The following is a 27,136-nucleotide window of genomic DNA, read 5'->3' as shown; positions in this document are numbered from 1 at the left end:
TCCCATGACTCCCAGGTTTTCCATGACTGCGGGAACCCTGTGTGCCTATGTAAAGATCAATCTTTCAATGTTCGGTGCTTTTTTTTAACACCAGTTATTTTTGGTTTCTGCCCACAACACCCCTTTTTGATCAGAGGTACAAATAATGAATCAAATCTAACAACAAACTGTATACTCTGGAGAATTTTACGTAAACTAAAAATAAGGCAAGCCAAAATTACAGATGCAATGACTAACTGATTTATCAATTAGTGGATCAAAAGAAAATTAACATACTGCTTCCACCTTCTTAAATGAGAGAATTTGCTGCTTTTCTGTCATTTATGAAAGTATGGAGAGTCTTTAGGGTTTGGACATTTATTCAGACAAAAGAAGCTATTTGAAGCAGTCACTTCAGGTCAAAGGTCGGCAACCTTGGGCACACCGTAGCAAAACTAATGACACTCTAGCAAGTATGTAAGAGAGGTTTTTGAAATGTTTAAGTGAAGGTTTCCCACACATTCTTTTATTTGTGAGGGTCTGCCATGCCAATAATTGCTATCATCTATTTATTTTCTATTTTTTGAGCTACAGCGTTTATTAGAAGCTTGTTGGAAAATAAATACTGAATGGTTATTCATTGTGCACATACTCTGGGCACAGACAGAGCAGCAGAACACCAGGCAGTGAAAGTGAAACAATCATTAATTGACCTGGGTCTAACAGTTTGCTTTTACTTGCCTTTGCAGCAGCTGCTCCTCTCATCCATCGAGCTGACCAACTCTGATCAGATGGACAGATAAATTATCCATCCCGCAACTCAAACTGCTGCTGAGGAAAAACCCCTGAAGATTTCTGCCAGCGCTGTGTTCATGGACCCACAAAAACGTCCAAATATAGAGAGGGGACTCGGTATGATATGAAGGGACACACGCATAAAAACGGAAAGTTTGCAATTTAAGCAATGCCCTTGATGAGAGTGTGGATGTGCATGACACCTTTAGCGGTCACAGCAAGATACTGTGATTTGACTGTGATGGAGGAGCTCTGCTGCTTTAAACCAATGCCAAAAACAACGGACGTTAGACATAGACTTAGTTTTAACGGAGCAATTTGAGAAGTGACAGCTTGACTTTATATCGATAAGGCACGCTGATGAACAAGAAAAATTTTAAATGATAATACCAGAAATGTTGCCAACCCTGCTTTAGGCTTTGAGAAACTGTTCACATTTTTTGGGGACAGTTTTGAGACTTAACGATTAATTGTGAAAATAATCATTGCAGCCCTAGTCAAACTAGTGTACTGTTGTAATGAGAACAAAAGATGACAGAAAAGGCTGTTAAGTGCGTGAACCTACAGTGGAGACAGCGGGTAGACCGTCAGACTGGAGCTCTGATCTGCGACCACCACACTGGGTTCTCCTTTCAGCATAGCAGGGCACAACCAGTTCACCTTGTCCCCATGACAGATGCTCAGTTTGGGTCCAGACTTCTCCTCCGTCTCCTCCTCTGCACCTTCTGCACCTTCATCCTCCACTTCTTTCTCTGCTTCAGCCTTTGGTGTCGTCTTTGCTTTATCCTGGGGTTGTCCTTTCCTCTTTGCCTTGTTCTTACCCTTCCTACGTGGAGCTGCCGTCGCTCCAGCTTTGGTCTTCCCCTCCGGATTCACCACCGGGTGCTTACTGAGATCCCACAGGGCGACCTGGCCGTCATTCCCCCCGGTGACGAGCCAGTGAGGGTGGGAGAGGAAACTAACAAAGTGGGCTTGCGAGGCGCCCTGACTGTGGGCCTTGACCGCTCCCTGCTGTTCGAGTTTAGAGCCGCTGCCGATCCGCATCACGTGCACCCGACCGTCCTCTGCCGCACAACCCAAAACGTTCCCGCAACTCGCCACAGAAACGCAGTGGACCAGTGGTGGGTTGAACAGCTGACCGGGACGCTGCTGATGGTCGTCTTCTTCCTCTGCCACATCCTGGAGGTTGACGGTCCACAGAGGGCGTGTCTTCTGCAGACCCCACAGCATCACCTGAAACGACAAAAAAGATGACACAAATATGCACTAGGGAAGAAAAGTCTTGGTAAATAATACAAACGCTCGCCTCCCTCACCTGCATGTCCAGTCCAGCAGACACCAGGTTATTCGGCCTGTGAGGCCGAAAAGCTACAGACGAGCAGATGTTTGTGTGTCTACGAAGAGTCCTGCACACTTTTCCCCCAGGGAGCTCCAGCACCCGGACCGCCCCGGAGTCATCAGCCACTGCCAGGGCCGAACCCGTCTCATTTAGCGCCAATGCATTTATTTCCTCCTCCCCTGCACCTGGAAACTCCTCCACGGGGCCCTTCAGGTTTCGGGGGTCGAGCACACTCACAGCTTCTCCGTGTGACACGTACAGCTGGCCTGGAGCTGCAGGAGAAAACACGACACTTGTGCTGTCATCTTCACCGGGGAGAGTGAGACGGCCTATGATGGTCCCCTCCTGGCTCCACACTGTGACCTCTCCACCCTCAGCGCCTGAAGCGAGGAGACCCTCTGGGCCTGGAGACACCGCGACACACAGGATGGATGAGGAGTGGCCCTCAGACCACTGCCGGGCCATGCTGAAAAAAATGTGAGTTAACAAGATAAACATGAGTTTGTGGTGTTCCTTTAATACCGCTGTATGCCAAAGTGAATACTACTGGGAAAAAAAGCAGTATTGAACTTTCTCTTTTGAACGATTTATTAATGAACACGGACTAAATGTAAGAAACATGTCTTGGCACAATGCAGAATAATGTAACAACACCACAAACTGCGGTTTGCATCAAAAGCATAATAACAGCCACATAAACTGATGTTTTTTTATTAATTATATTTAGTAGAATGACAATAAGTATTTTTGTTGTTATTGTTAATAATATCAATAATAATTATAATAATAAAAAATCCATTTTTATTTAAAGAATCCTTCTCATGGTTAAGACTACCAATGTTAAAAACAATAACAAAAAGAGAATACACTAAATATATATAAAGACAAAACATTTCTAGCTGCCAAATAGGTTATACAAGTACCACTGAAACAATTAGGCGATAAATCAGTTAGTGAAAAAACAGAAAATTAATTGGCAGCTATTTTTGAGAAACAACTGAACCATTTTCCAGTTTATTTTGAGTAATTCTGAGTTTTTTTGGAGTGATGTTTTTTTTTTAATGTCACAAAGCTGTACACTTTTCTGAAAACTTTATGGTTTGCTTTATTTACTTTATGGAGATTTATGTTTTCAATTCGATTTCAATTCAATTTGCTTTATTGGCATAACAGCCACGCTACAAACATGAGATGATCTTATAAAATATGATGCAGTGCTGTAAACTGAAATACACAACTGTATATAAAGTAGTTAAAATAAGCACAACCTTGAACATTTACAGCAGGAAAATACATTAGAAACATTACTGCTGTCGTAATAATAATCCCAAAACATCATATATATATAATAGTAAAACACGAGTTGTACATTTTGCTGGTAGTATTCACATACTTAACTGAGGTTTTGAACGCAGGACTTATACTTATAGTGGAGTATTTTCAGTGTGGTATTGTTACTTCCTTCACTGCTAATCATAAACTGGTGATGTGGTTTTCTTAAAATAAGCGCGAGGGAAAACAAAACATCAGCGTATATGTTCGTGTTATTTAAAAAGACATTTAAAGAAAAACAGTCTATCTTGGGTTGAGTGACAAGTGGCTGCAGACAGACTGAAAGTGTCTGAAAAAAATAAACAGTTTTAGCTCTGCTAACTTGTTAGCCTGAAAGCTAACTCGTATCTTCCCGTCTAGCTGACCGTCTGACTGCGATAATTAACATCTGTCTGTTGTTCTGCTGATTGAAATAAGCTAATATAGTGTTGTGACATTATTCATAACGTAAAATGGACCGCAGAATTAACTCTACCTTTGCAAGCTCCGTCAAAACTTCAGCAGGCTGCCATGTGGGGTCGGGTCGCTACCTGATGACGTCAGAAATATCTGTAAAGCTATGCTCTGATTTTAACATGTCAGGCAGATTTCTGTTTTTTTTTTTTTTTTTTGTTTTTTTTTTGCGAGGAATGACAGACTTGTTACCCCAAGGTTGCTCTAAATTAAATGTACTTCCCCTATCTTTGATTTTAAACATTTTAAACAATAAGAAATGCTTCCTGAAAGCACTTTACAGCAAAACAGCCCCTTTTTAACGGGGCAAAACATCAATATGTTTGCATTATAGACTGTATACAAACAGTCTATGATTTACACTATCAAAAGTTTTAAAAAAGTGGTTTGTGAAAATGTGTTATTTCCAGTTAACAGACAAGGCAATCAACTACATAATGATATAACATAAAAGTTTGTGATGAGTACTGGAAGCTGGTAAACATAATTTCATCACAAAGGTGGCTCAAATAGGGACCTAAAAATCCGTATTTGTCACTAACTGTATTTTGAGACAGAACTATTTTCTTTTTTAAGTTTGAAAACAATGTTTATATTATCTAGTTAATTATTATTTTGTATGGTCAGCGGCAAAAGTAATTAGGCCGAGACATTCCTACTGATTAACCACTTAAAAATGTTCTTAGGTTATAAAAATGGTCGTATATTCTGTTTATGTCTTCTGTATATATTCGAACTAATTTATCATTATGCCAATTATCCCACCCTGTCATGGGGCTGGTTTGTACAAAATGAGGTAATCACAAATTACCTAATTCTAAAAATCATTTGTGCACATTAAAACATCTTTCTTTAAAGCTAAGAACTCAACCTTAATTTGCTATCAGTTAGAAAATGCTTTCATAAATAATGTCAGAGAAGTACAGCAAGAAAGCAGTCTACATGTATTTTTCAATATATACATCATACATATAGGCTACTGCATTGTCTCAAGTATGAAATACAAGCCTTAGTTTCTATACATTCTGCAGAAAATGAGAAAGAAAAGCACACAGGACACAGATCATGAAATCATTGTTCAGCAGGCCTTCATTTCCACAATGGCTACTCTCCGCTGATTCATCCAAAGCTGTAGATCTGATGAGTGTGGTCCATTTCTGGGTCAGTGAGCACTATGCCATACTGCTCACTGAATGGGGAACAGAGAGGAGAGGCCATGGTTTTCAAACCCCCACAAACTAACCACACACACACACACACATGCACACACATGCACACACACACACACACACAGTCATCCCAAAGTTCAAATGCTGACACATACTGTACGTCCTCACAGAGAAGCAGTCGTTCTCTCAGAGCATTTTGAATGTAAGTACTCTGCAGTCATTTTTTTCATGGCCTGTGCTTTAAATGGAACTTCCTCTTTCACTGTAATTCATAATGCAAATACACAGGAAGGTTTCACTGATAGATATGTGTTGAATGTGACACTGTAGATGGTGAAAATAGGCAGTGTCAATTTGTTAGGTTTTCTGTCTATTTACAGACTATGTCCACTTGTGCAACTCCTCCAATGACAGGATGCTTTTTTTCAGTTTGTTCTATTGAAGCGGTTGTAAAGGCTGAATTAAGGTAAGTGACATTTTTAGTAGAGTCAGATTTATATTTAGGAAGTTGGGCTTTAATTAAAATGCAGGCCTATTTGATAGTCTTGCAGGTGTGACGCAGTACTGAAAATTAAAATGCCTCCTATCATCCTATTAAACAATGTTTAACACTTTGAGCGGGGGAGCCAGTAGCAGGCAGAAGTGTATAACACTGTTGTGGTTTAGATAGTAAACAGAATTCATACTGAGAATATTGAGATAAAATTTTTAATTTAAAAAATCTGATTCTAATGCAGCATCTCTTAAATAAAAGTTAAATTAGTCATGACAATAATCCACATTCAACCCTACCAAAAATTGACTGTATTTACACATTTTATAAATAAATTCAAACACAACTTGTGCAGTGACATGTAAGCAAGCAAAATTGCATTTATAGAGCACATTTTATTCCATGTGGAAGCACAATGTGCTGTGGCAGAAGTTGCAGGCACAAAACAAAACCAGCAAGCAACCATAAAAGCAAATTATATCCATTAAAGCTAAGAATAAAAACTCAAAAAATAATAATTAAGATGAAAAATAAATCAATATATAAAGCTAGAAAGACATGTGAGTCCGAACTGAGAAACAAAAATTAAAACTGAATAGTGATAATACTAAAAGTAGACAATTAAAAGTGGATAATGTGTACAAATTAAAATAAATAAAATAACTAAAAACAGAATACAATGAGATAAATAGAACAATAAAAGATGATATCACACAAGTAAAGCCAACAAAATAAGAAAATAATAGATAAGCCAATAAACTAGTAAAAATAAAAAGCATACCTGAGTAACAGTCAATAATCGAAATAGACTCGTGGAATAGAAAAAAGAACATTTACATATTATCCATTACTTTTTAAAATGTATATCAGGATACTGCACAAATGTATATGCGTATAAAGCACACATTAACCTCCTAGTGTATGCATATAAATTCCCCTTTTACATTTCCCATAATACTTATTTTAGTGCTCTGCACATCCATTCACCCTCGCACTATTTGTATCCCCGTTTACAGTTTAACAGTTTCACCTACTTTTCTGTATATAATTGACTCATATGTTTATGTTTGTTTATCTGTGTTTAATGTTGTTTTGTGAGTTACCTTGAAATATCCACACAGTGAGGAGAATGAGGTCACCCTATTTCCCAGCGAGGTCGGTGCTTTTCCACAAGGAACCCAACGGAGTGACGTACAGAGTCCCAGCACTGCTCTACCTGTCCCGCTCCAGGTCCTTCCTGGCCTTCTGTGAGGAGAGACTGAGCCCGTCCGACTCTCAGGCTCACCTGCTGGTCATGAGGAAAGGCACTTTTTACAGAAACTATGTAGAGGTCAGTGCTGAATCTTCAGGTCTGGACTCTGCAGTTCCCTGCAGATTGAAGACCTGTACTCTTGTATTAATTTATCAAAGTAAAAGCAAAGTATACTTTAATGAAAGTATAAAAGAGTTTCTTCAAAATATGCAGCTCAAGAGTCAAGTCACAGACTTAGATGTTCTCCGACAAGTACATAAATACACAAGGAGCAGGTCAATTGTGTTTCCACCTCTCTAAAAACTTCTAATGGAAAACATTTTAGCAGATACAATCAAAAAACGACAAAAAATATGAGAAATGCTGCAGATACCTTTGCTTTGTGTTTCTCTTCTGAGCCTCCTTGTTATTCAAGAATTCTCTCTGTTTAGATATGATAGTATTTTGGACTCTTCCTTTCCTTTGTCCTGTCCTTGCTGCAGTGGGAGGACATGCGAGTCCTGGGCACTGCATTCCTGCAAGGCCACCGGTCCATGAACCCGTGCCCGGTGTACGACGAGTTCACAGGTACTCTCTTCTTGTTCTTCATCGCTGTCCTCGGCCACACCTCGGAGTCCTATCAGCTGGTGACGGGGAAGAATGTGACCCGGCTCTGTTACATCTGCAGCACTGATGAAGGGGACACCTGGAGTCCTATCACAGACATCACCAAGAGGGTCATCGGAGACACTATCAAAGGTCAGGGGGACATGAGGAGAAAATCAACCCTAAAAGAGACTTCCATTATGTTGCTCTGACTAAGAAAACATAGAAAGCTGTTTGTTTAAAGGGGCCCTTCGCATTTTTGATTCGCGTAGAGCTCCAACACCAGCATTGCCCAAACCTCTCCTCGGGTACAACTTGTTCTGCATGTTTTAGATCTCTCCCTGCTGCATCACAGCTGAATTGAATGATCGGCTTGTCATCAAGCAGCTTCAGGAGTTCATAATGAGTTGATCATTGAATCAGCTGTGTTGGAGCAGGGAGCGATCTAAAACATACGGGACAAATGGTTCTCGAGGAAAGGTTTGGGAAACGCTGTCCTGCATGCTGGGCGTACGGGAGAGGTCTCAGTTAGTTGCAATTTGAAACCTCACTGCTGTCTCCTACACAATAGATGTTTACTATGACGTGATAACAAATCCCGTTAAAGGGAAGATTCACTTTTTTTTAGTCTGTCTTAAAGAAATACTCACACAATCATTATGTACACTGCTCCATAATCCCTATCTTGATCCCTTCATAGAGGAAATAACTTTAGTGGACTTGATCAAATTTGAACCCCTCCTTTAAGTGTCACTTCCTGTGTCCCTGCAGAATGGGCCACCTTCGCTTTGGGCCCGGGCCACGGCATCCAGCTGAAGTCGGGTCGTCTGCTGATTCCTGCTTACGCCTACCACATCGAGTGCAAAGAGTGCTTCGGACAGCTCTGCCACTCCACTCCCCACGCCTTCTGCTTCCACAGTGACACCCATGGGCGAACCTGGCGTTTTGGAGAGCCAGTGCCGGTGCCAGAGAGTGTGGAGTGTCAGCTGGTGTCTGTGGATGAAGAAGATGGGACTAATGTCTTGTATTGTAACGCACGCAGCCCTCTCGGGTACAGGGTGCAGGCCCTAAGTCTGGACGATGGAGCGGCCTTTCAGGAGGGGCAGTTGGTGCAGCGACTGGTGGAGCCTCGGAATGGTTGTCATGGTAGCATTGTGGGATTTCCTGCCCCGTTACATTCATCTCTTGAGCATCATTTGCACCAGCCTCGCTCCAGACACTGGACATCCTGCACGACCAACTCCAGTCAAACTCTGTCTCCAAACACCTCTGCTTCCACCACCCTGACACCCAATCACCCTAATTTCCTCACCCCCACCTGGGTGGTGTACTCCCATCCAACATGGACCACCGCACGCAAAGATCTGGGCATCTTCCTCAGCCTGTTTCCCCGTGATCCAGACAGTTGGCGTGGCCCCTGGGTGATCTATGAGGGCCCCAGTGCCTACTCTGACCTCGCCTATTTGGAGTTGCCCTCCTCACCTGGTGCACCGCCTGCTGTGGCCTTCGCCTGCATGTTTGAGTGCGGCGCCAAAACAGCCTATGATGAAATCTGTTTCAGCATCTTCACTCTCTACGAGCTTATTGATAATCTGCCCCGAGAGGCGCAGCTGGGGAAGCATGAATGTAAGAGACGGCAGAATCAAGAGACAGATTGTACACGCAGACATGACCCTCAAAATGCGGTAGTTTTCCATCAGGTGTCTCGTGTGAAGAAGAGGAGGAAGATGAGCATGCTGACTGAGATGTGCTCTGTTTCTTGAATGTAGTTTTTTGGCTTTTGTTAAGTGTCTTCCGATAATTTTCACTCCGTGACCACTTTATTAAATACACGTGAAAAATCTAATACAACAGTTCATACAAGTCTACTTGTATGATGCTGGCATTATAGAGCATTAGGCTGTTAATAAAAACCACCACGTCGTGCACTGATGACGTGGTCCTTATCAGAGGTGCATCGGGACACAAAAGCATTTACGCTGCAGAAAGTCTGTGGTCAAATGTGTCAGCAAGTGGTTTGAATGATCAGATCACACCCATTCTTGGTAGTCGTTTACACTTATATTCAGCACTGTCCACTTGTGATTGGATTACCCAAAACTCACGTTCATACCAGGTGTAAACCGCCTCTGACAGAGCTCTACAGGTGTACCTGATAAATTGGCCACAGAGTCTATATCCACAATGTATTACAGATTATGGCACACATTTTTGACATTTTTGACTTTTGATGAAAATCCATTTGTTATTTGTTTGTATGACTGGGTAAATCAGACTTGAATTACACATGTTTCTTTGGAGGCATGTGAGAAAAACAAGGTTTTCTTCACAAATTCAAGGTAACAAGGCTTGGCTAACTGATATACAGTTGAGTGAAGTATTCTATTAAGTGCAACACAGCGTGACTCAGTAATGATGGAAAACCTGTCTGTTCAGTATGTTTGTTTTGATGTTGATCACTTGTTAATCTTCATTTTGTAAAATACATTAAATGTAATTAATGTTTCCTCTCTCATCTGCTGGGAAAATTTGGTGATCCAAAAACAGTCAACAAAAGTCATTGTCTGTAATTTTAGAATAAACAAGAACAGAGTATATTATCAGTCAGAAATGTGACTATAAGTTCGAGGGTCTATATTCCAAGTCTGACACCTTTTTAAACATAGAAGAATAGTATTCGGAAATCTCTGGAAATTCAAAAGACATTGGGGAATTTTGTGAATTCTGCACAATTTCAATGTAAAAAGCCTACATTTTAATAGTGAATTTATCTGGGGAAAAGTACACGTACAAATGTTCTGTCCATAATAATTTATTGTATTTTTTATTTTAAGATTTTATTGCTTGTTTTTAAAGTTTTAAATGGGCGGGTGCCACCAGACTTTTGCAACTTTATACTCAAGTTAGAGTGCTGAGGTTGACCGATGAGATGCTCTTGGACGCTACCCAAACTAGACACAAAAACAGTGGCAAATGTTTCTTATTTTCCTCTTTTCTTATTGTTGGCACATATGAAACTGGAGGTTTGGGGTTCTACCCCAGGACATTTTGAGTGTCAAACACTTAATTTCCTGCATTGTGGTGAAATTTTCTGCATCAATCATGTTTTTTGTTGTTGGAGAAGACAAATGTACAAAAACTGAGAGGGACTTTTCTCCTGTGTCCCCCAATGAACACCTATGTCTGCTTTTGAAATGGTAAAAGGTTTGTTTCTATCTGCATTTGACCTGGTAATACAGCTTGTACAGATGACCCGTATTTTACACCAGTGTTTTCTTGAATATTCCCAGAATTTTGCAAGACAATCAAACTGTCACAGTCTTCAGGCAAAACAAGGAGAACGACTGTTAAATTAATCAAAACCTCCATCAGCTGCCAACAGATCTTACAGTGAGATTATTTTTCTGCATCTCTGTCCAAGGTTAAGAATCACCATCTCAATTCTTTCCCTTAAATCTCCTCTTTTGCAGACACATTTCATATGTTATAAATTATATTGTTATGAGCCTCCTGTTCTAGCTGTCCCCTTAATGTTGCTTTATGAGGCCCAGTGTTGCACAACTATCCTTCATAATCTTAAATCTTACACCGTATAGATTTTCTATTTACCAACCAAAATGGCCAGGACAGGCAGTGATTGTCCTGCTACATTAAATCCAGCACACTGTGGACCAGGCAAGGCTGCAACCCATCAAGCTCACATATTAATCACAGCTGCTCTAATGGGATAACAGCTCCTAAACTAATCAGTCCTTCTTGTGTTGAAACATTCAGGGGCCGACAGCTTAAGTGAGTTGCACGAGAGCGTACGAAGAACAGAGCCAGATAAAGTGGAGCAGTTTGTTTAGTTGACAGCGGGGAAAAAATAAACAGATTGTGCCAGGAAGATCTGGACAGTCTCCTCTTTCTTCCCCCTCCCTCCTCTGTTACATAACTCCACACTGACAGGAGGGTCAGTTCGCTTCCTGCGATCTTTCACAGAGGTGCTTTTTCCATTTTCTCCAACATCTGTGTTTCACAACTTTACTATAATGAGTCTGAGGATCGTCGTCTTTCTGGCTGTGCTAACTGGGGTGACTGGGAGCCCCCGTGTGACGGTCAGGCCCAAAGCTGACTCAGCGGATATGACGGCTCATCCAAACAGCGTACCAGAAACATTAGAGGATAAGAAGATCTTTGGACAGGTAAGGAGGAACTGGTTCCAGTAACTCTGGCGTTTAAATCTTGTTTCCTTTTTCTGGTATTGCTCATGTGAAAATCTATAAATTGCCACACAAAGTGCTGCCGTACAGGAAAATTGAAAAAATGCCTTTTAAGACGCTGTTGAGACATTAACGATCTGCACAGAATTTAAGTTTAAAAGACAGATATATATTGTATCTTTGCTGCACTCATTTTTACATCAGCCCTGTTCTGTACATAGTACAAAAGCCATTACAAGCTCAAATCAAAACATGGAGCTCTCCTTACTGACAAGGTCAAATGGTGCTAACATCAAGATAATAAATATGTTTTCCACAGGGGTCATATATTAAGGAGGAAAAAAAACAGCTTAAACTACAAAATGACAGTTTTTTTCTTGGCTCCACAAATTGAAGCCTTATTGTCGAGTCACAGTTGATGAGGGGCAGAAAATGTTTGCAAGGATGAGGGACGGTGGTCATGTTAGAGTCCAGTGGTACACATCTGGGTAGTTTTGTCAGTTTTCAGCTCTTCCACTTGTTTTTCTTTACAGGCAGCTGTCCTGTAGCCTCCAAATATTTGTGGATAAGTTCTTCTTGTGAAGCTGGCAGGCAGGGCTGATATCTGCTGTAGTCCATCGTGTACTCCCCTTTTCCCTGAATAAACAATGAGAGAGGATGTTAGTTTTTCAAATCTTAATGCAGAGGTCTTCAGCCTTTTATAGGCCAATAAGCTGAAAGAGAGGATGGACCCCTACTGCATATATTGTATAAAACTGAGCTGCACTTGAGATAATTCTCTGAATACTTTTGGGCCTTCTCTTTTTTGCGGTTGCAAGTCAGCAGATGTTGTAACATGACTCGGTGCGTTTGCTTCACCCTCGGCACTTTCGCTGCTGGTTTCTGAGGTTGACGGTGTGTAAGATTCTCCTGCTCACAGTTGCAAAACTAACCATTTTGGCTCACAAGAATGTAAATAGAGTTTGAATCATAATAATACTATTTTAGTTTAGTTTAGTTTATTTAATTTATCAAAAGGACAGCATGCAACGACACTGATCATTTACATGAAATAAAAAACATGGTTACATCAGATTTAGCGAGATGCTTATTTCCATCTGTAGTCCTACACTGAACAGGCTGACGCAGTACATACAAATACAACACAAAACACAAAAAAAATAACGCAACAAAGGGCAGTAGGAGCACACCAGGCAGTAAAAAAACACAACATGGTATACACACAACAACCACATCTTTAAAGTGACCAATTACTAGTGAAAACAATTAACACTATCACAACAAAAGCAACACAAAAGTCTGCACGAAACACACAACTACAATTAAAGTGACCGATAAAATATAACAAAAATGCCTAACTGTGAAGGGATGATGCACACGGATTTAGAAGTTACCATATAATTATTGTTGTGTACTGTAAATTAAATGTTTTTTATCTAACAAACAGGCCAATTTATCTACACTAATAAAATTCTTTAAAAAGTTTCATCTATGTTTTTTAGTTGCAGTGCTCAACAGAAGCTTGAATCGAACATTTAAGCTCAAAACCATTATGGCTCCAGCTCCAGCTTTCTTCAGCGCATAAAAACTGATATATAAACCCAGAGGATAGCATTTGACCTATATGAACTACAACGGGCTAGTTATACTACACATTTAGGGTGTTGTGAGATTGAACTTACTTCAGTGCAGGAGCGAAGTTCTGTAGAGTAGCCGAACATGTCGTTAAGTGGAATCTGTTAGAGGAAACAGACTGAAATTAGTCAAATGGTGATGAAGGACGAGACAACGGATACACGCTGTATGTGGAGGATGGACAAACTGGCTCACATCAGCGTAGAGAGTGAAGTATCCTTCAGCTCCGTCCTGTCCTGTGATGACACCATGCCGACGGTTTACACCTGCGATGACTACTCCCTGAAACTCCTGAGGTGCTACGATTTCAACAGACATGATCGGCTCCAGGATGATCGTGTTGGCCTTTTCCATAGCTGAAGACGGCGAATAGAAACCAGCATTAATGTACGCAGATAAAAGTCAAAACGGACTGAAAAAAAATGAAACGGGAGATGTGATCTTAATCACCTTGCTTTAGAGCGCCCTCTCCTGCTCGAATGAAGGAGATCTCATTGGAGTCCACCATGTGATGCCCCCCGTCTTCAAGGAGGAACCTGACTCCTGAGATCCTGTGCCCGCTCAGTGGCCCCTTCTCACAGGCGTCCCTGAAACCCTGCGGCATGATGGGAAGAATCAAGCATGATTGACAAATGGCTTTCACTTAGTTTTCAAGCCGATTTTACTATAATACATCCATGATTCAAGCCGCTTATGTTTTGATATGTCACATCCATGTAGCTGTACTTTGACTGTGACGACATTAAAGGTGAAGCGTGAACGATTTATTGCCATTTGGTGGCGTCTACTGGTGAACTGCAGAATGTGACCAGCTAAAAATTCCTTTAGTGTTCGTTGTTCAGGAGGTTTTTACCGGGAGCCAAATCATCTGCAGAGGTAACAATAAAACCACTAGCAACACTGGTTAAAGCAATTTCATATTACAACATTGCAAAGCAACTTCTTACTACAGTGGCCAACGCAAAAACGCCTTATTCTCAGGAAACAAAAACACAATTCCTATTTTCAGGTGATTATACACAATAGAATATAAACTTTTTATAGTCCATTTCTGCCAAAATATCCCACCAAACCCTAAACACTAGTCTGAAAGTTAAGAAAACAAACCTTTTCAACAGCTGGTATAAACTGCTTCGGGATGTTGGTTCCAACGGTCTGGTCTTCAAACTCCAGCTTGGTGGTCTGTTCTGGCTCAAGAGGCTCAAGGACTCCGATCACTTTACCGTACTGCCCAGAGCCGCCACTCTGCTTCTTATGAGTGAAGTCAAACCTGCAGAGAAACGGGACAAGATATCCACATTTTTGATGAAGCATGACAAACTGAAATCATGTGTCAGCCAGAGTCCAGAGTGTTTAAATTCTGTTGGTACTGAATGCCACTCTGTGTTGCTTTTGGCACCAAAGTGATTAAATGAACAATTTTATATTCTGCACAAAACCCCTCTGATCTAATTTCAGTACCAATAAAATCACCAAAAATAAATGCCCCTTAGAAAACACTAATATGCACCGATCAGCCAAAACTAAATACATAGAAAGCAACACAAAGACTACAGTTACTGGTATTGGCCAGTATTGGTAAAAGATATCAGACCTCATCAATGTTGCCTTAGAAAGACACATTGATGAGTCCCACTAAAATATATTAACTCTCTCACTCATCTATCACTAAACTTTGAAACTTCCTTTATAATTTGAACTGCAGTTGAGACGCTGGGTCTGGCTGACCCACATCTGCTCTCACTGCCTGTTATTTTCCTGCTATGACGAAAAAGAAAAGAGCTCTGTCTCTTTAAAAAAAAAAAAAAGGGGGCAGTCCTCAAAGGGCGCTGTTGTCACAGGAAGTGGGAAGTAGTCTTTCCACTTTGAGTGAGGAGCAGTGGACGGATTTAACTTTTCACCTGCCAAAGTAACAGACAGGGAACTTAAAGCAGCAGGCAAGACCAGACTAATTATTTTTTTTGTTCAGCTGCACACCTCTTCACCCTGTGCTGTTTTTTTTAAACTTTTGTTTGCTTTCCACTCTGCTCAATGGATGTTCTCTGTGTCTAAAGCTTTTCTTATGCAGAGAAAAATGCTCCACCCTGCTGACACCTGAGGGTCAAAGTCCTTCAGGGGTTCGAAGCCCATCCCTGTTCTTTACAGCAGCTTCTGTTTAAATTCTGTCTTTTCATCATTCCCTCTCTCACTGTCTGACTCTTCCCTTTTTTCTCACAGCAAGAAGTATTAGTTGAAGAGGAGGCTGAAGAGGCTGTGATGGCGACTGGAGAGCTGAACCCGAGTCACTACCCAGCTCGCCGGGCAGCCAAAGTGGTCCAACACTACCTCAACACCCGCTACGGTTCTCCATACAGGCTGTTCGAGCTGCATGATGTCCACAGCGGAAACGCAGAGGTCAGTTTAACTGTTAAGGTTTAGTTCACAGTGATGTAATAATTTCTATAAAATGCGGTTGTTTTCGACTTGTCTTTCAGGATGTGGCAGACACCGGAAGAAAGTATCAACTGGAAATCTCAGTGCAGGAAATAATCAGCAATGTAAGATATTATTTTTTCCTACATTTATCTCACACACATACAGCCACGAGTCCTTCAGTGTAAAGTTGTTACATTAAAGGTACAGTGTGTAGGATTCAGTGCCATTCAGAGGTGAGGTTTGCAGATTGCAACCAGCGATAACTTCTCCTATGTGCAAAGTGTGAACTCCTGGTTCGGACTCCTTCAGTGTTCATTGTTCAGGAGGTTACCGGTAGCCGAATTATCGACAGAGGTCTCTTTCTCTCCAAAACAACAGACCTGGTGATTAAAACTGCTAAAAACACTGAATAAAGCAGTTTAGTAGTACAAATCGTTGCTTCTCTGATACTGTTTGGCGTGACACAGCCAAGATGCTAGCCCAGCATCCCTTAATCAACATAAATGTACTTCAAATGAGTCAGTTGTCCCTGCCCCGATCTTAAAAAGCACCTTGAAAGTTGTCTATAAACTATATTTCTGAGGACAAACCTTTTTCCAATCAGTGAAAACCTTTGACCACGCTGCAGGGAGATTTACTTCAGTGCTTGTGTAAATTTGTCTGTAAAGAAACTTTGACAGCTTTGCATTCACATTGTGCTTAAAGAAATATATTTCAACCAAATCTCAGGCACAAGTAAACCATTTTTGGCTTTAGAAACAACAAGTTTGACAAAGTTTAACTAAACAGAGGATAAAAGAAGGCAGTGTGATGCAACCGTGACTCACTGGCTATCATGTTAACACCAGGACTACGCCTTTCCTCTGCTCCACTCCTGTTTAATCAAACTTGCTTTTCCTTTATTTGCTTGTTTTTAATCCCCTGTCCCTTCCTTTTTTAAAACGCTGATCCAGACTACAGAGAAATGCTCTGCAGAGGTTTTCTTTCCAAGGGGTGAACAACAGGGCTCACCCGAAGTCCAGGCCAAGTGTGTTGATCTCCTTAAAATCAACACTAAAGCAGAAGAGGGGGCCTTGTACCAACAATACAAGATGAACCAAAGCCTGCTGTTGGCACATCTACCTGGTACGTACAAGAAAACAGCCTCTGTGTGCTACTGCTGTTAATTAACACAAAGTCACATATTGCAAAATATTGGCCGTTTAAATTGCAGCATTTTGGGTTTTCATCACTCTTTGTGGTTTTTGAGGGAACTCTGTTTCTCTAATGACTACTGGCACAACACACATGGTTGACATTATGAACTCTTCTGGTGTGATCGCTTGTATACTGACAAGTATAGCCTGCAGTACATGTGGCATAATTAAAGGTCCCATATTATGCTTGTTTTTTAAGTTGATACTTGCATCTGGAGTTACTACTGTAACATGTTTACATGCTTTTATGTTCAAGAACCACATTATTCTTCTTGTATTATCATTGTACATTTACGAAAGTCCTGACAGCTTTTTTAAAGGCCCAGTTCCTGAAAACAAACTAAACTATGCGTTTCTCTGGGGATTGAGCGTTTTGATACTCTGACAGTATCCATCCAGCACCTTAACTTGCTTTATATTACAAACGAGATGGAAATCTGACTTTTTTAATAATATGGGACCTTTAAGTAATCCTTCATAACACACTGACACTCTGACCAACAGACAGCTACGGTCACATCGAGCCTGGCATGGAGCCTTTCTGGCACCTTGGCGCCGTGGTGTCCAGCTTCGTGATGCTGAAGGAATCCAATGAAAACACTCTGTACAACATGGCTCAGGTGGCAAACATCACGCAGCTGGTAGGTTTGTCTGTCATTGAATCTGCTCATTAACTCTTGATTGATAAGTACATCCAAATGAAAATTGAAGAAGAGTCTGCAGAATCTGTTTAATACAGGCATGAGCTTAAGTTTTTGCATAAATGGGCGACCAAATAAGGAAGCTGCACCCTAACTGTGGTTGTAACATTTGTATTGGACTCGCTTTCTAATGTTTGGCTAAATATAATTTTCACTTCGTCTGCTACAGGAGACTGAGAACGACCAGCTGAAGTTTGACTGTCACATACTGCTGCATGAGATGGTGTCCCAGGTAACAAATTATTAATAAAAGGCTAACGGACTGAGTTTTAGGACTCATTCCTTCACCACTCTATCGAGCTTAACTGAATGAATCTGACAGTCTGCGCCTTTTTTTCCAGGAAATCATTCACTGGAAGCTGCTGTTCACCTGGTCTCCTCCAGAGGGAGTGAAAGTGCTGCAGATGGAGCAGCTGCTGCACACACAGACTGAACTGCCGATATCCATCACACTGTTTTAACGACCAAAAAAAAAACGCCTTGATGCTCACATCTTGTATTCAAATATTGAAGCCTAAATGCTGCAAGTAAAAAGCCACCATGTACTGATGACATCCTCACATCGTGCTATGTTTGTATAGTACCTTTGGCTGCTGTTGTAATTTAGCCAAAATAAATTGTTTATACAGACTGTTGCCTCAGTTTACAATATTCAGTTTGTGTGTGTGTGTTTGTGTGAGTGTTTGTGTGTCAGGAGATCAGCACTTACTGTACTGGACTGGTGATCGTTTCTCTGAAAGCCACTTTGGGTTTTCCCATCACACAGGGACAGTTATATTCCCTCTCCATCCTCTGAAACAACAAAACAAGAAAACACAGACACACGGGTCATATATCCAGTTTGAGGTCACACTTTCGTCATACATTACTTAAAAACTTTTTTTGCAGTTCAGAAATCCATTTAAAGGAACACTTCACCCACAAAATGACCATTTGTACAGCAGTCATGTCATGATACCTTTAACTCATGAAAGAAACTTTGTTTTTTTCTTGCCTGCCTTCACGAACATCAGCCAACATATAGTATTATTGATTGGGGACCAAATTTAACAGCAAAACTACATCAAAACATCCATTTACAAACTCTCTCACAACTCGTTCAGTATCATCCAAGTCTCATTTATTCAGTGCTCAGTGCTTCTAACACATGCATTTTTGCTTAAAAACTTTGTTAAAGCTGAACTGAAAGTAAAACTTTACCTGATCTCGTCAGAGCCAGACTCCAACAGTGCAGTTTTTTTTAGTGAAAATGTATGTGTTGGAAGTAATGAGCATCGACTGGATAAATGAGAGTTTGATTGTACAGAATGAGTTGTGAGAGTTTGTAATCATATTTTACAATTCTACAATTTCATTTAGCAGACGCTTTTATCCAAAGTGACGTACAGGGATATAGTTTCCCTGTAAATAAAAATGGTCCCCATCAATCAACAAATCAATATGCTTACTGTCTCAGTAAAGACATATAAAAAAAAGTTTTCCTCACAAATTCAAGGAAACATGACACAACTAACTGATTTACAAATGGTCATATGGTGGGTGGAATATTCCTTTAAAGGTCCATCTGATTTTCTGAGGTTTAGGGATTTGGGCTAGAGCTCAGTCCAAAAGCACTGAACCTCAGGGGCAGCATCAACAATATTTTTCTTCTTCTCCAAAAAGATGAATAATGACAAGAAAGGAATTGTAAAATCTGTGTCATATTCGCAGCACTCATCCCAGAGGAAGCTATGAAAATCCCTGATATAGCGTCAAAGAAACACAAATATAGCCAGCCATACACCAAGCAGAGTGAATCTGGAGATGGCTTTTACTTTCATAGGCCATAAGGTTTACAAACACTAGCCGACAATTTCACATAAATAATACAAATTTAAAATTGCAGAACATCTTCTAACTGGGTACCTGGGAGTAGATTTCAAGATGCAGCTCGCCCATGCCCGAGATTATGGTTTCTTTACTCTCAGTGTCAAAATGTACCCTGAACGTCGGATCCTCCCTTGTGAAACGGTTGATACCTTTGGAGAATTTGTCCGTGTCGGTCTGGTTTGACACAGGATAACAAGAAGAAAGAAGAGTTAATAGATGAACTGATTTTTATAATATGTATGAGTAAATTTAAGTTTTCGTTTTTACCTTATTGGCTGGCTTGATGGACATGGAAATGACAGGTTCTGGGATGTGAATAGACTCCTGTGTGACAAAATGATGACAAATGAACACAAGAATCTTCTCATATCTTGGCATAAACTAGGAAAAGACAATGTCACTCACCATGGACAGGTTAGCGCTGGTCCTGGATGTGAAGGTGTCTCCGCTGGCACAGTCAATCCCAAACAGTGCACAAATATCTCCTGCGTAAACCTCCTCCACATCCTGAAAACAACAAAGACAGAAAAGACACAAGGGAATGATACAAGGGGACAAAATGTTAATGTTTCAGGACTGGATTGATTCAAAAGCCACGTTTTAATAATTATGGGACTGAATATCAAACAGCTTCATGTCTTATTTTGATACAAGAAGGATGGAAACTCAGAGGTGTCAGAGGGGATGTGGTTTGTTATCTTAACACTTGACTGGTGCAAAAAGAGGAACCTAACCATTTTGACCAGTTACGCTACTCTTCTACTTAAAGTGCAAACCACAGATGGAAAACTGTGACCTCTGATGCACACTGGTTTGTTTTTACCTCCATCTGGTCAGCGTGGAGGCGCACCAGCCTCTGAACTCTGACTTTCTTGCTTGTGCGTGTGTTATAGATGTACTCTCCCTTCTTCAGACAGCCCTGGTACACCCGCACATAAGTCAGCTGTCCAAACCTCCCCGCCTGATAATAAGAGACACCACAGGAAACAACAAAGCATGAAAGATTAAGACCTTCCTGTTGAGCAGAATTGCATAATTAAAGAGAAAGAATAGTATTGTACCTCTAGTTTGAAGGCCAGACCAACGAAGGGGTTTGCAGCATCTCTTGTCGGGTCCATTTCGATCTTCGATGTTTCATTGGCATCACTAACACAATGACAAACCCGCTGAAATAAGTGCAAAAACTTTCTCATCAAAGATATTAGAGATTGACCCTGGTCTGTACTCACTCATCATTAAGGATAGCATAGTTTTTGACTTCAGTGGGGTTCGGTAGGTAATCCAGGACAGCGTCCAGTAGAGGCTGGACTCCCTTATTCTTCAACGCTGTGCCCACCAACACTGGAGTGAAGAGACGCTGCACTGTGGCTCTGCGGATCGCAGCCTGGAAGAGTCGAGTGACAACAGATTGACCATGTAGCCAACAAAATTATGTTTATTCTTCATTCATACACAGCGTTTATGTCCTAATTTGGATGTAAATGATGATGAATTTTAATGGTTTTTGAGGGACTGGTTTGATGACATTAAAGGTCCAGTGTGTAGGATTTAGGTTGCAGAACTGAAACTTCTGCTGAAGAGAGCTACGGTGGCCAACACGAAAATGTAAATGGACCTATCAAGAGCTAGTGTTTTTTTTTTTTTTTTTGTCTGTCCTGTACTTTAAAACAACATGGTGGACTCTGTAGCTGAGAACTTGTTCCATATGTCGACATAAACAGCTCATTCTTTTTTTTTTTCTAAGATATTTTTTGGGCGATTTTGCCTTTCATTGACAGGACAGCACAAGTGTGAAATGGGGAGAGAGAGAGGGAATGACATGCAGCAAAAGGCCGAGGCCGGAGTCGAACCCGCGGCTGCTGCGGCGAGGACACAGCCTCTATACATGGGGCGCCTGCTCTATCCACTAAACCACCAGGTGCCCCAAACAAAAACACAACAATTCTTATTATCAGGTGATAATAAACTGATTAGGACATAGTTATGGATGTTATATCCCATTTCTGCCAGGAGATGCCCATAAATCCTATATACTGGACCTTTACATGAATAGAGAATGGCCCTTATTCACTAGTATATGCGTAGAAATATTCTAACTTTGTTCACAAAATAAGTATGGGTGCTAAATTTCTGTCAGATTCATAAGTGCACACTGGCTAGTTTTGTTCTTACCACCGTGCATATACGTTTGCCTAAAGGTGTATTATGGAGAAAGCTGTGAAGATGCACATGTTAAGGCCCTGACACACCAGTGTCGTTCCGTTGGGAACAGCTGATGAGCCATTCGTCATTCTCTTAAAACATGTGATATCGTTCTCTCTCCTGAAGGAGCAGGATGCATTAACTTCAAGCACGGCTAGATATGTCATCTCAACATCCAATAGGAGGGGATTTTTTTAGGCTCACTACTCTGGTTGGAATTGAACCCACACATATGGCTTTATATTTTCACAGAAAAAAAAAACACAGGCACACAGATTCCCACAAACCTTCAGGTCGTCATTAGTTGGAATCTTTTCCTCCAAGAACATCTCTCCCAAGGTCTCATCAGCGTTAGCCACACACTCCACCAGCTCCTGCCTGCGGTCTGCAGCCTCAGCACGGAAATCTGCTGGGATCTCGTCATAGCGGAGAGTTTGGCTGCAGAGAGGAAGAGACCGTTTGAATCTCAGAAGTTGTGAAACAGGGATATAGATCAACTTGAGGACTTTTGCCACCAAACTTAAAGTGCCATTTATGGTAAAGCAAACTATTCTCACTGCTCAAGAATCCCTTATTTACTTAGTTGTTTTCCACAGTGTAAAATAACCAATTTACACCACAACAGGAACAGATCTCTCTCTTTTCTTTTTTTGTAAAGATTGTTTTTTGGGCTTTTAGCCTTTGATGGATAGGACCAGGTCTAGCATTAAAGGGAGAGAGAGATGTGGTGACATGCAGCAAAGGGCGGAGGCTGCACGACCGCTGCAGCAAGGACATAGCCTCTGTACATGGGGCGCTCGCTCTACCAGATGAGCTATTGGGGGCCCCAGAAACAGATCTCTTTATGGTCAAGCAACAACAAGGGGATTCCCTTACCCAAAAGGTCCTTCAAAATACATGCTGCGCTCCTCCACAAGATCAATGATGCCGCGCATGTTTCCCTCCAGGCCGATGGGGATGCTCACAAAGGCTGCGTTGTGGTTCAGTTTTGTTCTTAGGAAGGCAAAGAAAGAGTCTGAGGTGAGAACAAGAAATGGTAGGGAAAACCACTGCTGCTTACAACGTTATTTGTGGAATAATGATTTGATGTTAGCCTAAAGGAGAGACATGGAGCACAAAATACAGCTGCATGAGTCTGAATCAAGTCTCCCTTCTAATTTTCTTGCATCCACGACTAAAACTAATGAATTAACAAACATTCAAAAAAGATATACTGGACACAAGTTACACTATCCTGCACACAAGGCTGGGAGATACAGTATATTTGACGTTTGTGTCTGACGGTCATGTGTGTGACTGATTGGGAGCACTTTGGTACATGTACATGACCATATGTGTTCACTTTGAGTGAAATGCACCTCAGCTGCTGCAGGGCTCGACTGGGGTTTGCTCCCATGCGATCCAGCTTGTTGATGAAAGTGAGGAAGGGGACATTGTAGCGTTTCATCTGTCTGTTCACGGTCATGGTTTGACACTGGACTCCACCCACTGCACACAGGACCAGCACAGCTCCGTCCAGCACGCGGAGTGCACGCTCCACCTCAATGGTAAAGTCTACGTGACCTGGAGACACAACAGGGACAGTGACGTTCAGAGATAACAGACTTTAAACATAAAAATGTCATACGTTAGACCTGTGGTGTACAGTCCTGGAGTTGGTAAAAATTCATCATTTAAACACTTTGGCAGGGCCGACCCTCGCTGCCATGGCTGCTACCTGCACTCTGAATCTTAAACTACTATAACATGAGCTATCTGTGTCTCTGCAAACACAAATATCTTGATTACAACTTCAGATGTAACTTGTTATATTTTCATCTATTAAACCTGAAACTACTGTTGAGTAATTTTGTTCTTCTTACTTTCTGTAGCATTTAACAGTGTTTCTGTGTATGTAATATCTTACATACACATGTAATATCTTTTGCCATTGTTAAACAATGAAAACGTTCACAGAGAAGATAAAGATCAAGTCAAACTGGGGATGTTGCAATAACGTGGTCAGCACCACCATGACGCTTCACATTCTTACGCATTTTTATACTTTTACCTGATATTACAGCAATTGCACACTTATTACAGCACAAAAATGTCGACAGCTTTCCCTCCACAGCTTGGAAGATGTGGGGCCACTAATAGTGCATGGACAGTCAGTGAAGAAAATACAAAAAATCTGCCTTTTACTAAGATTAACACTCCATTTTGTGGCTTCTTTTTAAAAGCGTAACTTTGGTATTTTTCAACCCGGATCCTACTTTCTGATGTTTTTGGGCACAATCAACTAATGTCCATTAAAAGTCCTTATTTTTGCCACTAACAGGCTCAGATGATATTATGATAAGTTTATGATAACATTATGAAAAGGATCCCGACACAGATGGTAGACTTTTTTGTATAAGAGGAAGATCATATCTGTTTAACCAGACCGGAAACTGCTATTGCCAAAGCCACAAGAGTCTACTGAAATCAACAGTAATTTTCGTGTGTATAGAAGCAGCATATTTTCACATCAAACTGAGTGAATTATGGGTTTACTTTAACCAGATCACACTTGTTGATCAAAGAAAAACCAATACAGGTTTTGTGAGATTACTATTGTTTCGTTTGGCTTTAAAATGAAGTTTGTTTTATGGTGATAAAATCAGTGTCTGGTGAGTTTGCCGATAGCGACTTTGGTGCTTTTTCTGGTTCAATAAAAAGGATCTTTACTTTTTAACCAAGAGATCTGTCTTTAAAGGATCTTTTTCATAATGGTGGCACACATTTTAAATAACAACAACAATCTGAGCCTGTCAGTGGCAAAACCAAATAATTTTACTGAAGTGACGTTGCTCAAATGCCCTGACTGATTACACCGCAGCTTGTTTCCAATCTGCCAGCTGCAGCTCCCTCTCTCTCAATGGTGGACAAATGTCAAAAATTGTTGTTTTCACTAATCACAGACAAAACTGTGGGAAAATAGGGTCAAAGTTGTAAAATACTGAAGCTACCCCTTAGCACTGCATTATTAACTCTGCATATAAACTACTTTTGGTTTGGGTTGAATTATTTGTGCATACATGTGTATATATAAAGGACAGAACAAGAAAATTAAAAAGTTTAAACATTGTGCAGGAGAAATTAGAAGCCAAAAATGACTTATGAAGATACCTCCCCATTAAATAATAATTAATTTAAAGAGAAAGATAAAAAACAAAGATTAATTGTTTTTTATCTTTGCTCAAAATGACGAAAACTCAACAGCAGTACAAAGTTGATAATGGTGTACAAATTACCAAAAATGTGTATTTACAAAGTGAAATGCATAGATGGGAATCAATGAAGTGTGATGAGTCGATGCAATCTAGAGTCATTTTCAGATGTTTTGTACATAACGATAATGCAGATGTTGGTTGTAGTGATGGAGGTATGTTGTTTCAAAGAGATGCTATTCTGTATTTCAATTAACCCTTTGTAACCTGGATCCACATCAACTATTTCGTGCTGTGTCCAGACACCTTTACAAGTATTTAAACCTTCAACACTGAGCAAATTGGTTTGCTTTCTTCAAAAAACATAAGGAACGAGGCAATGAGCAACTTGGCTAGAAACACTCTGCATATTACAAAACATTAGTAGATTTGGATCACTGTTAAAATAAATCTAGGAAAAAATGTCCCAACAAACTATACTTACAATTATAGGAATTGTAAATCACTGTAAATGATGATTATCTTTAAGCATTTTTTTTCAGGTAATTTCTTTGTTTGTTTTACTTTTTAGTGTTTGTTTGTGCAATTTTCAGATCATTTTCTTGTACTTTTTGCTTGCAAATTTTGGGTAAATTCCTCTTAAGTTGCTCATTGCATGCTTCCCACATTTTTAAAGAAATCAAGCCAATTTTTCTCAGGTTTCAAGGGGTAAACACTAAATTAAGATACCATAAACAGAGGGTCCTACGCAAAATGTTTTGTCCCCATGGTCCCGGATCATCTGCCAGTACCTGGTGTGTCTATGATGTTGATGTTGTGGTTCTTCCACACGGTGTATGTCGCAGCTGACTGGATGGTGATGCCTCTCTGTCTCTCCAGCTCCATAGAGTCCATAGTCGCTCCAACACCGTCCTTCCCCCTCACCTACACACCGCAGGACGGAGACAGCCCGTGAGCACACCTGATAACCTCACCTGACAGCAACACGGTCCGTCCCGGCGCTCACCTCGTGGATCTCTGCTATCCTGCCGGTGTAGTAGAGGACCCGCTCGGTCAGGGTGGTCTTCCCCGAGTCGATGTGAGCAGATATCCCGATGTTTCGGATCCTCTCGTTGGGGAAGGTCCCAGAGGAGCATGCGCGACAGCTGTTGATGAGCACCTGAAACAGAGGATCAATATTCAGAGCCTTATATGTCTGTTTACCGATTGTGAAACGCAGGAGGCTGATGGCAGAGCAGCATGGAGAGGTTTGAAGTTCAAACCGTTCATCAGGAGAAACCTCAAATCACATAATGTTACCTTCTTTAGAGTGACGCTTCCAGGCGCCAAGAGATGCGTTTTAGCCAAACACAGACCCGCGTTTAGTACTCTCATTATGACAACTTCTTGGTCGGGCACAGGGCTCTGGTCTTTCTCCTTTTACACAACCCCCCGACTCTGAAAGCCTGGTGAATGTCACGCCGGCGTCCTGCTGCTGGTTGTGAAACGCTGCTTCCGCATCTACGGAAACTCAGATGTGCCAAAATTCCAAATGCTTTTCTTTATTGAACGTAAACGATGCCACTTCCAAAACAGTCCAGTGGAAATAATGAAATAAGGTTTGTTTTTATTGATTTAGTTTAAGGGATAAAAGTCAAACACACAAAACGCGAACACTATAATTGCCCGAGCAAACGCGCACGAGTAAAAAGGTGCATGCTGCTTTCACGTGCTGTCAGACAAGTGGAAACAGATTGAGGTCACCAGTATGCATTTTATGAGCGATCCACATTGTTGAATGGAGAACACATTATGCAGTTTAGCCACTTTTTTTTTTAATTGTAATTCATTTTTGTTCAACACATATTGTAATATAATATGCATATATAAAAATAATAAATACATCTTCCATGGTGCTATTACTTTCTAAAATAGAGTGTTGTACGGAAGTAATAATGCTTTGTTACAGTACTTAAGTATTTTGGTGAGTACTTGTAGCTTATTTTATTTAAGTTTTTATATTATATACAACTTTCTCTTTACTACATTTCCTTAATGAAATTAATATTTTTACTCCAATAGCCTACATTTCCCTTAGATATTTTAGATACAATAGAGAAGGGACAGAGAAGAGATGGATGGACAAATAAGCTAATGGGAGGAAAGGAAAATGGTATTTTGTTCTTTAAACCTTTGAAACCTGAGCAAATTGGTTTGATTTCTTTTGAACATAACATTGATATTGTAATTATTGTTTTTATAGTTTTTGATTTTACCTTTTTCTTTATTTTTGTTTTCTTTTTTAATTTCAGCTAATTTTCTTGTAACTAATAACTTCCTCTTGTGCTT

General features: G+C 40.6%; 4 protein-coding genes across 6 annotated transcripts; 2 read left to right on the top strand and 2 right to left on the bottom strand.

The window, feature by feature from the left end:
• Positions 1 to 341: 341 nt before the first annotated feature.
• Positions 342 to 3,968, bottom strand: wdr53 (WD repeat domain 53). Its single transcript, XM_042486616.1, has 3 exons — positions 3,921 to 3,968; positions 2,090 to 2,579; positions 342 to 2,007 (listed from the first exon to the last, which is right to left on the bottom strand). The coding sequence occupies exons 2-3, from the start codon at positions 2,576 to 2,578 to the stop codon at positions 1,336 to 1,338; spliced, it is 1,161 nt and encodes a 386-aa protein (XP_042342550.1). The 5' UTR covers position 2,579; positions 3,921 to 3,968; the 3' UTR covers positions 342 to 1,335.
• A 2,451-nt stretch (positions 3,969 to 6,419) lies between these two features.
• Positions 6,420 to 9,667, top strand: neu4 (sialidase 4). The gene is made up of 3 exons (XM_042486235.1): positions 6,420 to 6,890; positions 7,295 to 7,550; positions 8,169 to 9,667. The coding sequence occupies exons 1-3, from the start codon at positions 6,690 to 6,692 to the stop codon at positions 9,158 to 9,160; spliced, it is 1,449 nt and encodes a 482-aa protein (XP_042342169.1). The 5' UTR covers positions 6,420 to 6,689; the 3' UTR covers positions 9,161 to 9,667.
• Positions 9,668 to 10,836: 1,169 nt separating this feature from the next.
• Positions 10,837 to 18,176, top strand: lxn (latexin). 3 transcript variants are annotated; one of them, XM_042486231.1, is made up of 7 exons: positions 10,837 to 11,581; positions 15,452 to 15,628; positions 15,709 to 15,771; positions 16,603 to 16,774; positions 17,350 to 17,486; positions 17,716 to 17,778; positions 17,888 to 18,176. In XM_042486231.1, the coding sequence occupies exons 1-7, from the start codon at positions 11,429 to 11,431 to the stop codon at positions 18,005 to 18,007; spliced, it is 885 nt and encodes a 294-aa protein (XP_042342165.1). In that variant the 5' UTR covers positions 10,837 to 11,428; the 3' UTR covers positions 18,008 to 18,176. The 3 variants fall into 3 exon arrangements, with proteins under 3 accessions (XP_042342165.1, XP_042342166.1, XP_042342168.1); XM_042486232.1 differs by lacking the exon at positions 10,837 to 11,581 and adding an exon at positions 15,076 to 15,171; XM_042486234.1 differs by lacking the exon at positions 10,837 to 11,581 and adding an exon at positions 15,206 to 15,351.
• On the bottom strand, positions 11,747 to 26,295 carry gfm1 (G elongation factor, mitochondrial 1). The gene is made up of 18 exons (XM_042486230.1): positions 26,108 to 26,295; positions 25,815 to 25,967; positions 25,600 to 25,732; positions 22,976 to 23,180; positions 22,494 to 22,610; positions 21,905 to 22,055; positions 20,645 to 20,799; positions 20,477 to 20,561; positions 20,239 to 20,376; positions 19,821 to 19,922; positions 19,683 to 19,739; positions 19,452 to 19,589; positions 18,256 to 18,338; positions 14,342 to 14,504; positions 13,685 to 13,829; positions 13,430 to 13,590; positions 13,282 to 13,335; positions 11,747 to 12,235 (listed from the first exon to the last, which is right to left on the bottom strand). The coding sequence occupies exons 1-18, from the start codon at positions 26,180 to 26,182 to the stop codon at positions 12,104 to 12,106; spliced, it is 2,247 nt and encodes a 748-aa protein (XP_042342164.1). The 5' UTR covers positions 26,183 to 26,295; the 3' UTR covers positions 11,747 to 12,103.
• Positions 26,296 to 27,136: the final 841 nt, after the last annotated feature.

This window comes from Plectropomus leopardus, chromosome 5 (genome assembly GCF_008729295.1).
Source record: "Plectropomus leopardus isolate mb chromosome 5, YSFRI_Pleo_2.0, whole genome shotgun sequence".
NCBI classification, from domain to species: Eukaryota; Metazoa; Chordata; class Actinopteri; order Perciformes; family Serranidae; genus Plectropomus; species Plectropomus leopardus.
Note: the sequence above shows the minus strand (reverse complement) of the source record. Positions and strands in the feature narration are given on the sequence as shown.